At 33.3% G+C, this 13,404-nt stretch overlaps 1 protein-coding gene across 1 annotated transcript in view; it reads right to left on the minus strand.

Moving 5' to 3' along the window:
* LOC149574918 (citrate-binding protein-like) overlaps positions 1 to 13,404 on the minus strand; it is a 137,424-nt gene that overhangs the window by 16,242 nt on the left and 107,778 nt on the right. Inside the window, exon 2 of the mRNA XM_089815979.1 lies at positions 337 to 543. Within this exon, the coding sequence (XP_089672105.1) occupies positions 337 to 543 (207 nt within the window). The remainder of the gene's footprint in view (positions 1 to 336; positions 544 to 13,404) is intronic.

A 13,404-nucleotide genomic window follows, 5' to 3' on the forward strand; every position in this document is an offset into this window, starting at 1 on the left:
ATTACGATGGGTGACCTCCCAAAAAATCTCAGTGCTTCACATATGTGAATATTACCTAGGTTAAATAAATGCTCTGTGTTCTATTCATTCTAATGAGAGATGGATTCTTGTTTATCACTACTCATAAAACATGATCTAATAAATTTAACTCAAAAAGTACACAATTAAATCCTTCTTACTATGAGAACATCTCCCACTCTTCAGGATTATGAAGTGTAATCTATAATATTAATAAAAGTCCCATAAACAATCAAGCTAAAGATCATCACGAGCAACTATGTCTTATGAGTTATAAAGATCTGATATCATTGAAAGAGGTTATGTTATCTTGATTGCCAAGCCCATTTCCATGTGAGGCTTTGTTTTGCTGGTGGGGGTGTGGGGTTTATCATTATCAAACACCCACATTGTGCAGACACTATTGATGAAGTTGTACCATTGATTTACACTTTTGTCATATGGCCACTGAATCACATATGTGTAGTTTTGAATTGTGAAACCATCAATTAGGTTTGCAAGTGAGCTGCGTAATTGCAGCAACAACTACAGAGATGATCATGAGAATTGTGAAGCCAAGAGTATTTTTTTTCTCCATTGCCCTTTCTCTAATCATATGCCAATGCTATTGTACATTGCCAACATATACTAATTGTTTTAATGGAAGTCGCATCAACTTTTTATAATGTTGGAATTTGTGACTTCCGAGTGCCACAAGGCACAAGGCATTCTAGAATGTTGATTTTGTGCTTTAAAATAAGGGTAGTGGGTGTGCATCTTTTGAAAGCTCTTTTGCATTCACAAAGTGGAAAAAAGTATGATTTGTTTTTGGAGGTTAGCTTTTGTCTTCTTCTTTTTTAATTGAAAAAATGTAAGTTATATAAGTGACTAGCAAGATCAACATAATTAGAGAAGTAATCACAATAGTGTAAAGTGATCTTAAGTGATGACTAACATCAATACAACAATCTATATCAATAAAATAAGGATGTGGCTAGCCTCCCTAAAAATTGTACTATTAACTAAATTTCAAAAATATGAAAATACAATTTTTTTGAAATTTTTAGCATTTGATTTTCATGATTTGTATATTTTGTGATAAAAAACAACAAAAATTTTGAAAAAAATTCACTTTGTTTTCGTGAATCTAAAAAAGAATCATGTTTGACTTTTTTTTGTCTTTGGTACATTTTATCTCAAGATTAGCCAGTGCCATTAAATAATAAGGAAAATATTTTAGCTGAACAGTGGATTATATAATTGTAGAGGAAGACAAAGCTTTTAGTTGATGAGAAGCTCATTTAGTTGTCATAAATAATGTTTAAAATTTGGAATTTTAACTTCAAATCTTTCGTGGCAGTGACTTGGAGATAAGAGAAAAGAGAGATCATACAATCAATTAGCGATTGTTATTAAAGAGTGATTTACATTTGTTCCTCCATAGGTACAATAAGATAACATGTTAAACACTATGAGCAATATTATTATTGTGAAGTCTAACTCCAAGTAAAGTCACTTTCCAATTGAGTTCACATTTAAAAATGGCAGGCTAAGTCATAATACACATAATTCTAATATTTATTTGCAAATAGACAACCCTAGTTCCAATTGAGTTCACATTTCGAAATGGTAGGCTAAGTCATAATACACATAATTTTAATATTTCTTTACGAATTGACAACCCTAGTTCCAATAGAGTTCACATTTAAAAATGGAAGGCTAAGTCATAATACACATAATTCTAATATTTCTTTATAGATTGACAACCCTAGAAGACATGTTCAATATCTTCACAACTTTGGCAAAAAGAGTGATTTAAAGGGTTCTAGGTCATAATACACTTTAGACTGCCACCATTGTGGGCAGTAGTATGCAGTGTATTACCTTTTAAGCCATTGATTGGACCTAAATATTTATTTTTGATTTTCATATTTGAGCAAAAACTTTGACCCAAAAAATTCACTACTTTTGCATTTTCATTTTAATACTTAACTCAAATTTATAGCTTCAGATATATTTTCTTTAAAGGAAAAAATTAAAAAAGGATAAACTAATAATCATAGTCAATCTTTGAAAAAAATGTAATGAATAGGAGAACATAACTTCATAGATAATTCCAGAGGCACCAATGATTGTACAAGAATAAAAAATGGTCTCAATTTGTGTCTCAATTTAAATTGAGATTTTATAATATGCCAAGGCAACCAATTTAGCATTGGGAAGTCCCTAAGGTCTCCAAAATTATTGATACCATTTTTGTACAAGAAATAAGACTATTTTGAAAAGCTCAAGGCCAAAGGTTTCCCATGATATTGAATATGCTTATTCTACAAAATAGACGAAGTAGAAAAGCTAAATATATGTTGTGGTGAAACATCCTTCTATAAAGATTATTCTTTTGGGCAAGTCCCTTACTTATAATTAAGGTTTCAGGATCTCATAATTAAATATGATACTATATTAGTGCTATCCTTAACTATCATACCCTAAGAAAAAGTTAAAGCTCGAAAAAAGTAAGTCAACTTTGACTATTAAAACTAGTGTGTATATAAAATCCACAAATATAAGTATTAAATTGATAACTATAATTAGAACTATTAGAATGTATTCAAGAATTGGATCATGTGTCCTAACTGATAATAGATTTAGAAAAGATAGAAGAACTCAATTTTTCATAACCAGTTAGTTCTTATATTTGAACAAGAATATCTTTTACTCTATGAAATGCTTGGAAATAAATCTCTTCCATCCATCTTTCAAATATAATGAAGAATATTGATGGCATAATTTGGCATACCAATTCAAGACTGAAACTCCACAAGCCTAAAATTTCATATGATTGGCAAAATTAGATGTGTTACGAAAGTACAAGCATTAACCATAAATATGTTGATCTCATTTTGGTTTTGACATTATAATTTGACAAAACACTTAGTCATGATTTAGCAAATATTAGTGCAAGCATAATATATAATGTATGCTGAGTGAGTAGAGAAAGCTTAGAAATTAGTGCGAGCTAAGTGATCAAAGCATGTTGAGCATAAGTCTCAAGACAATACATGCTGAGTAATATGACTAGTCAGTGCTGAGCACTAGCATGTGTCAAGTAGATAGTATGTGTCAAGTCACTCAAGTGTTGAGCAGTCTATACATGTCAAGTGATTTAGGTGCCAAGCAATAGTAAGTGTCAAGTTATATAGGAGCTAAGTAACAACATTTAGAGCACAGTGAAGGCCAAGCATCAAAGCCTATTGATGTCAATTGAACAATTTTTGGCATAGATGTTTTTGTGGCTCAAACTTCTACGTAAACCATTTTTGGCTAACATAATCATGAATTTACGATTATACTAGATAAGTATGAAGTCATATTACACATTCCTATGCAATGCATGAAACCAATTAGATTAAGGGAAGCATTATGCGGCAATAAGGATCAAACATAGTTGTTGATTCTAACCTAATCCATCTCCACCAATGTTTATTTAAGAAAGGTAAACCCTAAAGAGTTTATGGATGCATAAGGAGATGAATGCTAAGAGTTTAGAAGACATTCATGGTGGCTTAGGTGGCTATTACATAGTTATACATTGCAGAATCAGTTTAAGGAGAATAGAGTGAAGTAGTGAAAGGATAGAGGAGACTTGTCTGATCCAAAGGATCGAGGTTTAAATAGTAAAGAGGAGATCTGACATCAAGTAGCAAGATTCTAACCAAATAATCATGGTGTTGTATAATTCTAATAGGTGATATAGAGTAAACATCTTAATAGAGTAGTCCTAATAGGTTGTTGTAAATCTCTTAATTGATTGCTTATTTTATTGTGAGTTTGAAATCCTCTAACAATGTGAGACCTAATAGTCTTTGTAAGCCTTTAATAGGGCAGACCCCTCATAGGGTAGACCATATTTTATGATCAACACTTTGTAGCTATAATAGACCACATTGTACAACTACAATAGTGAAGATTTGTGGGTGTCATCTCCACCCTAGTTTTACCTTCTCTCTGGAGGGATTTTAGGTAACCAAATATTATGTGTTATGGGTAGATTTACTTTATGCTATGGATGTGATGTATGGTTAGTTATTTTAGTTTACATGAAAAGTTATGAGATGGATGTATGGTGAATTATTTTAAGGTTAAAGTTTTAAAGTGTTGATTCACCCCCCCCAACCCCGCCCCTCAGAACTTACCTTCCCATTGGTATTTCCAACATTGGTATCAAAGCTTAGTTCTCTTGAAGGAAAGTTTGACAGCTTTGGAGGTATGATCTTGAAGATGAAAGTCTACAAATTGGTAAAGACTATTGAGAACTAGAAGATTGAAATACAACTTGCCCTATATCAACTTAAGGAAGCAAGAGATGACCTTCAACATTCATTGAAAAGAAGAAAGGAAATAGCTATGAAACAAAATGACACTCAATATTAAGAAGACGACACTACTAAATTATTTGAAGATAGAAACTTAGAATAATTTGATGTAGCAATTTTAGATTTGATGGAAAAGAACAATGCCCTAAATGAAGAAGTTAGGAATTTGAAAAGGGAATGAGAAGCACAATTAATATTGTTGTGTAAAACAACTAAACTGAAAAAGAAAGTTGAAGAGGACAGAGTCATGATTGAAGAAGATAAAAGACTACTAGCTAATAGACTTGAGGAAAAGTCATTAGATGTGTAGAGATTGTCAACCATTTAATTAGATATGATGAATCAACTGATGATTACAAATCAAGAACTGAATAGGAAAGACATTGAGTTATAACTTTGAAAACACAAAATGCTCTACTATAGAATGAATTGAAGACCAAGAAAGAAAAGCTTAACAAGTGTAGTGAAGTCATCAAGTACTTTGAAGGACTGATGAAAGCATTAAAGAATGACACTACTAGTTTGGGATATTCTACTAAAGAGGAAGGAGAATCATATAGAAGTGGTGAACAAAGGAAAAATAAAGGAAAGAACATCAAGCCCACTTATCCTCACTATGGAAAATTGGGTCATATAATTAATTTTTGTAGGAGCAATATTGGAAATCAAAACCCTAAGCAGAAATTCAAGGGACACTATGATAACTACAAGAAGTAAGGACATTAGGCACATGAATGTTGGACCATGACTACTAACACTCAGAGATTTAAAGGTTATTGTTACAATTGTTAGTAATATGGACATATGGCAAATGAATGTAGATCCAAATCTAAGTGGACATCAAATAAGTAGACAAAGGTACAAAATAATGGAAATTCTTATGATTGGGATTATAACATGAGGTATAGTTGTCACTATTGCCAAGAATATGATCATATCCCTAAAAATTGCATTAGGAACACTTTAGAGGTAACTATAACATATGGTTAAATGAGATTGTATGCTTTAGTTGTCTCAAGACTGACTATGTCAGCAGAAACTATCCAACTCAATCACCTACACCGAGTAATAAAGATAAAAAAGGTAAAGAAAAGGTAGATGTTGAGAAGACAAGGTTGTAGATGAATAAGACATGGAGAAAGAAAGAATATTGCAACACATCAAGTCGAGATGAGGTCACTTCACATGACCCCGAACTAGGCAATCAAAGGTATGTGTGGAACAGATATTTGAAATGTAATATTATGCATTAATTCCAAATATCTAAACTTCAAAAAAATTATATATGCATGAATTAAGATGCAATGAAGTGATTAGAACCAAGTGAAAATCTGTTATTTAGTTGTTCTCTATGTTGTTGCCGAGCATGGAAAGAATTATAGTTGTTGCCAAGCCTTTGGAGAATTGTAGTTATAGCCAAGTTATAGAGATATGATAGTGATAGAAAAGCTCTCTATGTAAGCCAAGCATGTTGAAAATCCTATGATAACCAAGCTTACAAATGTATAAGAATTGAACAATAAATGTTGAATTTGAAGGGTTATATAGTCAATTTTTGACTCATTTGCACTTACCAAAGTTCAAAGTGTTTGCATTAAGTCATGTTTGTTATTAGTGACAAAATTTATTTAGATTTTGTATGGTTACCAAGCTCTTCATTTAGTCTCTAGTGCTTGCCGAGCAATTTAGTGGTTACCAAGTTTCACAGTTCATATTGAGCATTCCAAGTGGTTACCAAGTGAATACAGGCAGTGTGAAGTCTAGCAGTTCAATTCTTACTGAGTAGTCAGTGGTTACTGAGCTTTCACAGTGTCTATTGAGTCATCAGTTCTTGTGATGTGAAGCTAGTGTTAATTGAGTGATAAGAAGTTAGTGTTTATCAAGTATAGGCATGGTAAACATGGAATTCAATTTTTATCGAGTAACACTATATCTATCGAGTCTCTAATGTTCATCAAGTTTGAAGCTAGGTTGAGTGATTAGTATGGACTAAGCCTCTACTTCTACTAAGTGCACGATGATGCTAAGTAATGTAGTGGACACCGAGTATCATAAATTCACCAAGTCAACTTTTAGAACCCGAGTTTCTACAATTGGGTTGACTCAGTAATATTGGTGTTATCTTGTGTTTTGGCCGACCTTGTAATTATGAGAATTTGGTTGGTACATATTTAATGTATTGTATCATACCCAAGTATGAAGGAGTAATGTTTTGAGAAGAGTGAAAGTGAATGTGATGATCAGCATATGAATGTGAATCAGTAGCAGAGTAAAGTGTATAGCAAGGTCAAATCAAGAGCAGTCAAGTTACATCTATCACAAAGAGGTGATCAACATTTCAAGGATCTTAATTAGAAATTTAATTGTAGGTTAGATCTACTATTTCATCCTAATAGGTGAATCGACTTCAAATCCTTTAACAAGGTAGACTTAATAGTCTTTTCTTAAATCTCTTTACTGAGTGCATACTTCGTTGTATACTTGTAAAACCTCTAACAAGGTGGACCTAGCAGTCCTAATTTCTCCTAACAAGGCAGATCATTAGAAGTGATCATTGTAAGCCTTAACATGCCAACTTTATACTGTACTATTAAAGTTTTGTGGGTATCATCCCCACCCCAGTTTTACTTTCTATTTGGAAGGTTTCTAGGTCACCAAATATTGTATTCAAAGTGTTTTGTGCTTTTAGTTTCTCATGCATGTAGTAGATTAGATCTATTGATGATATTTGGATTATGTTATTAATTTTTTTATTTGTCAAAATTTTTGAGGTTACTGATTCACCCCTCCCCTCTCAGTAACCTGGCTAGTCTTGATTATTTCCAACAATTGGTATCAGAGCATTGTGGTTTTCAGGATAAAGTTTGATAGCTTGAGCAAAGATCAAGGATAAGGGAGATATTTAGACTTGACAAAACTATTGACAATGAGAAGCTAGATTTGGAGATGGCCATAGCTCAACTCAAGGAAGTAAAAGAGCATCTTTTCCAATCCCTAAAAAGAAGGAAAGAACTTGCAAAATGGATGAATGACCACCAGTAGGTTGAAGAGAAGATTGAAGACTTTTTACCCTCAAGAAATTCAAATGAAGCAAATGATGTAATCAAAGAACTCCTACAAAAGAATGGATCCCTATAAGAAGAGGTAAGAAAATTGAAAAGAGAACAAGAAATTTAGACAATAAGATTGTGTGAAATTTTGGAATAGAGGAATAAGGTAAAAGAAGACTTGGAGGCAAGGAATAATGAAACTCAGAATCAATCCCTTCAACAAGAAAGTCTTATCAATCAACTCTCCAATGCAAATGAGGAAATCATGAGTCTGAGATCTGAAAATGAAAGGTTAAGAAATGATTTAAGCATTGAAAAGAAAATCAATGAAAGGTTGAAAGCTGATCTAAACTCTGAGAAGCAACTCAATGAAAGAATAATGAAATCCCAAGTAGACATGGATCAATTGAATCAACAAAATAAGCAGTATCTTAATAGGCAAAAGGGCAAAGCAGGACTTGGTTACAAAGAAGAAGGTGAATCCTCCAAACAAGGTGCTCAAAGGAATCAAAGACCTACTTGCAATTACTATGGTGAGATAGGTCATACATCAAAATTTTTTTGGAGTAATGGAAAGGAAAAATTCAATGGAAAATGCTACAATTGTAGTTAGCATGGTCATAAAGCTAATGATTGCAAGGAGAAACCAAAGTTTGAAGGCAAATGTCACAAATGAAAAAAATAAGATCACAAGGCATTTGAATGTAGATCTAAACCATTCAATCTAGCTAAACTAAAATACTTGGTGTAGATGTCATTATTGTGGAGAATATGGACACATTGGTATAAATTATGCTAGGAATCACTTGAGAAGAAAGGATACTACAATAAGATGTTACACATGTATTGAACTTGGTCATATGGCTAAGAATTACATGAGTCTAGGTAGAATTGAAGATGAAAAGAAAGAAAAAGCTAATAACATCAAGAAGTAGATGAGACAAAAGTGGGTTCCTAAATCTACCAAGCAAGCCAATTCAAGTGATAATAATCATGTCACTCAAGAAGTGGGTGACTCCACCATTTCCAATTAAGTTCTTAAGGTAGAACTGGAACCGTATTTTCAAGGTCACATCTTAAATAGTTTCAATTGGAAGGAAGAAAAGATCCAAACCAGTATTCCAAATACAGAGGGATCACAATGTTCAGCATCAGTATTCACCGAGCAAGGTTAGGTCATACCGAGTGAGGTCGAGATTAACAAAGTTTTGTTTGGTTGTTGAGTTACAAGCTTCTATTGAGAAATTTGTACAATTAGTGAATGATAGCCTGTCATGCACTATGTCATTATGGTTCTCATCGTACTGAACATTAATGGGGAATTTCTATCAAAAGGTAGGAATTCAACTTCATTTCCATTGTGATTTCAACATATTCAAAGCACATCAATTTGCAGAGCATTCTAGTGATCTTGAGCATAATTTGTAGTGAAGTTTTTCAAACAATTCTTAGTTTATTTAGTGATCATGGCATCCAGTAGCAGCAGTAGCAAGGCAAAGAAAGGATAAAAAATGTTGGTGCGAGGTGTTGAGTGGAAAGCTTGGAATTTCAAATTAGTGCCACTGATTGCAGAAACCCTAGACCCCAATGGAGCTCAATCGCAAATTCCACCAAAAGTAATCCTTATCAATGATATTTAAACTCATTTCAAATGTGTTGTACAAAAGATAGGAAACCTAGAAATGGATAGTGCCCTAGGTGAACTTTGTGTGGATGGAACTCTTAAGACCAAGCATAAACACCTAGAGGAGAAAGGCTTAACACATATTCCTCATCTGCATGAAGCTTTCAAATTAAATGGATTAGATATATCTTGAGCTGAGTCCATAATGGTCAATTATGGTTAGAGTAGCTAGTTCTAATTATGAAGAAAATGATTCATCATATTATTGGACTCCCTATGCTTAACAAGGTGAAAGTCACTAAAACCCTAGGTTGCGATGAGCTTTAGAAGAAAACCCTAGCCAAGTGGGATAGTAGAGGATTGAAAATTAGCAATGTATCTAATGTGGAACTCAAATTTGGCATTTATATTATTGCTCATAAGATTTATAGCTCTAGTCGACTGAATAGTGTGCCATGTGAAGCTATTGACCTAGGTTACAAGGTTGTTAAGAAGAATTTGGTATATGAAATAGCAAATTTAACATTGAAATAGTTGAATAAGAACATGGAAAGCATTAGAACCTCAAAGAATAATCCATGCAAATTTGGTTCTCTATTGACATGTTTGTTCTTTTATGTTCAAAAGTTTTTCCCTTCTAAAGGCACAGTGGTATGGAAAAAGGATACACCAGTTTTGTACTAGATTAATGAGTTTATTGCAGAGATGGGTGAGAATTTTGATAGCATAATAGATAATTATTTTGAATCATTTAAGGAAAAGATGAATAACAGGTTCCAGATTCCACTAGAATTGGTTGAAAATTACAAGGATGATGTTTGTTTTATGGTCGATTGTGATAAACTATACATCTAGGCTATTAGGCCTAGAATAGTATGGGTGAAACCTCTTCCTTATGAGGTTAATATTGATGAAATAAAAGAAATAATTGAAGTCTTGGTGAATGAGCCTATAGATCCAAAGGTACCTATCTTTGGAACCTATGATGAAGCCAAAGCCAGAATAGAACTTGAAATTAAGATTCCACAGGCAGTAAATAAAGGTAAGAGGAGGATATAAAAATTGAAAACAAAAAATGCCACTCTTATGATTACTGAGGGAAAAGGTGAAGATGAAGAAGAATCTAAGAATGAAGAAGAAGAATTAGAAAAGGAAGAAGAGCCTGCAAGAAAGAAAGGCAAGGTGATTATCACCAAGCCACCCAAGCCCTCCACAATTGTATTCACCAAAAGATCCAAAAAGAAAGGTGGTAGTGAAGTTGTATTTAATAAGCCTCCTCCCACATTCCAAGAAAGATTGAAACATTTGAGAGAAGGTGCTAGAATAAATAACTTCAAGGCACTCAAATATGAAACTAGGACTCCAACATAATAGAAAGAGGTTGAAGATTTGATCATGGATAAGTTAGGTAGATGGAAATTCTCTCCTGATCAGTTTGCTTCACAAGTCCTTGTAGTTTTGTTAGATAAGGTCAAGGTTAGATGGGATAACACCATTTAGATTGTTAGAGATATTTTTTCTCAAACTCTAAATTAGTTGGTGCCCAACTTGATAGATGTAGAGGTGAAGAAAGCATTAAAAGATAATGAAAGCAAAATGACTCTAAAATTCAATACTTGTCTTGTTCTAATGAAAGATGTTGAGTATGTTGTGAAGAATGCAACAAACTTATGGAAGAATGTGTTCCATCTTCATGAGCCAAGTGAGGATCCAATTGAAATCAATGATGATGATGATGATAGTGACAAGGATGAAGATAGTGAAGAAGATAATACTCCTTGTGTCACCATTGATGCTGAAGATTATCAAGAGTTGATGAAGGATGGTGAAGAAGAGAAAGAGGATGAAGCTAAGGAGGAAGATAGGAAAGAAGAAGAAGAAGAAAGTGATCCAGTGAGGATAGCTATAGAAGTCATAGCCTCCCTTCCTCACTCTCCAATAAAAACAACAACATCATCAAGCATGGAGATAGCTTCAGCAAGTGTGATTGTGACCACAACAGATACATCATCTACCCAATCACTCTTTGCTCCCTCTTAGCTCCAGGTATCTCTAATGGAAGTGTCTACCACTTCATCTACCAAGCTACAACCTCCCTCTTCTTTAGCTCCTGAGTTAGAATCATTAGCAGTAAGTGCAACTTCTAGTTCTATAGTTTTAGACTCTTCAATTTTGTTTACTTCAGTTTTGCTTGCTCTAGTAAGTGCTACTATTATAAATTATTCTATTAGTATTCCACCTATTAATACATCAATTTTGGGAAGTACATCAATTTTGGATTCTTTTAGTATTCTAGTAAGCATTCCTTCAGTAGGCACCATAGAAGTTTTTACTGCAAGCCCTACTGTTTCCACTATTGTTTTTGTTTCCAAATCTAAAGCATTAAGTTCAGAAGTTGAACCAAAGACACCACTAAAGCTTCTGATTAGTGGAAAAGAAATTGAGGAAGATATAGATATGGACAAGTAAATTAAGATTCCCAAGTTAGGCTTTGAAAATACTACTATAGAGCAAATGAGACTAGTCAATCAACTTCTTGAATAGAAGGCCAAGAAAAAGTAGCTAAGAGAAGAGAGAGATAGAGAGTTCAGAATTATAGAGAGCGCCAAGAATATATTGATAGAGGCTATAGGTGTTGATGTAGATTCTACTCAACAAATTTTGTTATAGTTAGAAGAGGCAGATAATAAATTCAATGAGGATTCTATTGGCCAGGAAAAGCTAATAGAAAAAGCAGAGAAGAAGTTTGACAATAAAGTGCTTGAGCACATTGCTCAACAAATAGCTATTAAGTAGGTATAACTTTCTACAATTTTGGCAAATCTTGAAAATTCCTACACAAATGTAATATCTCTTTTTGCTAAGTTATGTGATGTTATCAAGCATACAAAGGAAATAAAAGGAAAATTGAATAAGATAGATGAGGATCTGAAGGCTAGTGCTCAAAAGTTATAGCTTGACCCTAGTTTAAGCTCTGCACATGACATGAGGATCAAATTCCTATTAGATATGTAGGCAAAGTTATTGAGAGAAGCAAGGATCAAGTCTACACTTATAGACATCTAAAACATGATCGTTCCTATCATGGATACGATGTAGAATCATATTGCTTATTCTAAAATATTGATCCATGATAATAATTTGTCAATTGTGGATCATATGATTGAACTCTCTACAGAAGTCTAGGTTGTACTTCAAACCTAAATTTTTTTATAAGAAAACTAGGACAAGACCTTAACTCTTATTCTTAAGGTATATTCTGAGTTTCTCTCACATTTTGGTGTCTCTATATAAGTAGATTGTGTATAAATCTTTAGCATTATTGTCAAAAAGGGGGAGAGACATGAGAGAGACATGTATATAAGGAGAAGTGATATTTTTATATACACTCAATATGATATTATGATATGATATGTACATTATATGGGGGAGATATGTGCAAATGTATATACAATAGAGTTACAAAGACAAATTTTGATAAATCAAAAATCAAAATCAGCATGTTAGTGTACATAAGTTTTGGCTAATAAGTGTTTTTGTCACTAATGCCAAAGGGGGAGATTGTTGGCATTAAGTCATGTTTGTTATTAGTGACAACACTTATTCAGATTTTGTATGGTTACTGAACTCTTCATTCAGTCTTCAGTGTTTGCTGAGAAATTTAGTGGTTACCAAGTTTCATAGTTCATATCAAGCATTTCAAGTGGTTATCGAGTGAATATAGGAAATGCGAAGTCTAGCAATTCAGACTGAGTAGTTCAATTCTTATTGAGCAATTAGTAGTTACCAAGCTTTCATAGTGTTTACCAAGTCATTAGTTCTTGTGATGTGAAGCTAGTTTTAATCGAGTGATAAGAAGTTAGTGTTTATTGAGTACAAACATGGTAAACATGGTATTCAATTTTTACCGAGTGACACTATATCTACTAAGTCTCCAATGTTCACCGAGTTTGAAGCTATGTTGAGTGATTAGTATGGACCAAGCCTCTACTTCTATCAAGTGCATGATGATAGCAAGTAATGCAGTGGACACTGAGTATCAAAAATTCACCAAGTCAACTTTCAGAACCTGAGTTTCTACAGTTGGGTTGACTCAGTAATATTGGTGTTATCTTGTGTTTCGGCCGACCTTGCAATTATGAGAATTGGGTTGGTACATATGTAATGTATTGTATCATACCCAAGTATGAAGGAGTAATGATTTGAGAAGAGTGGAAGTGAAAGTGATGATCAACATGCAAATGTGAATCAATAATAGAGTAAAGTGCATAGCAATGTCAAATCAGGAGCAGTCAAGTTACATCTATCACAAAGAGGTGATCAACATTTCAAGGATGTTAATCAAAAATTCAATTGTAAG

The sequence above is a fragment of the Cupressus sempervirens genome, chromosome 2 (genome assembly GCF_028749045.1).
Source record: "Cupressus sempervirens isolate cs-2001-9-10 chromosome 2, ASM2874904v1, whole genome shotgun sequence".
Lineage (NCBI taxonomy): Eukaryota > Viridiplantae > Streptophyta > Pinopsida > Cupressales > Cupressaceae > Cupressus > Cupressus sempervirens.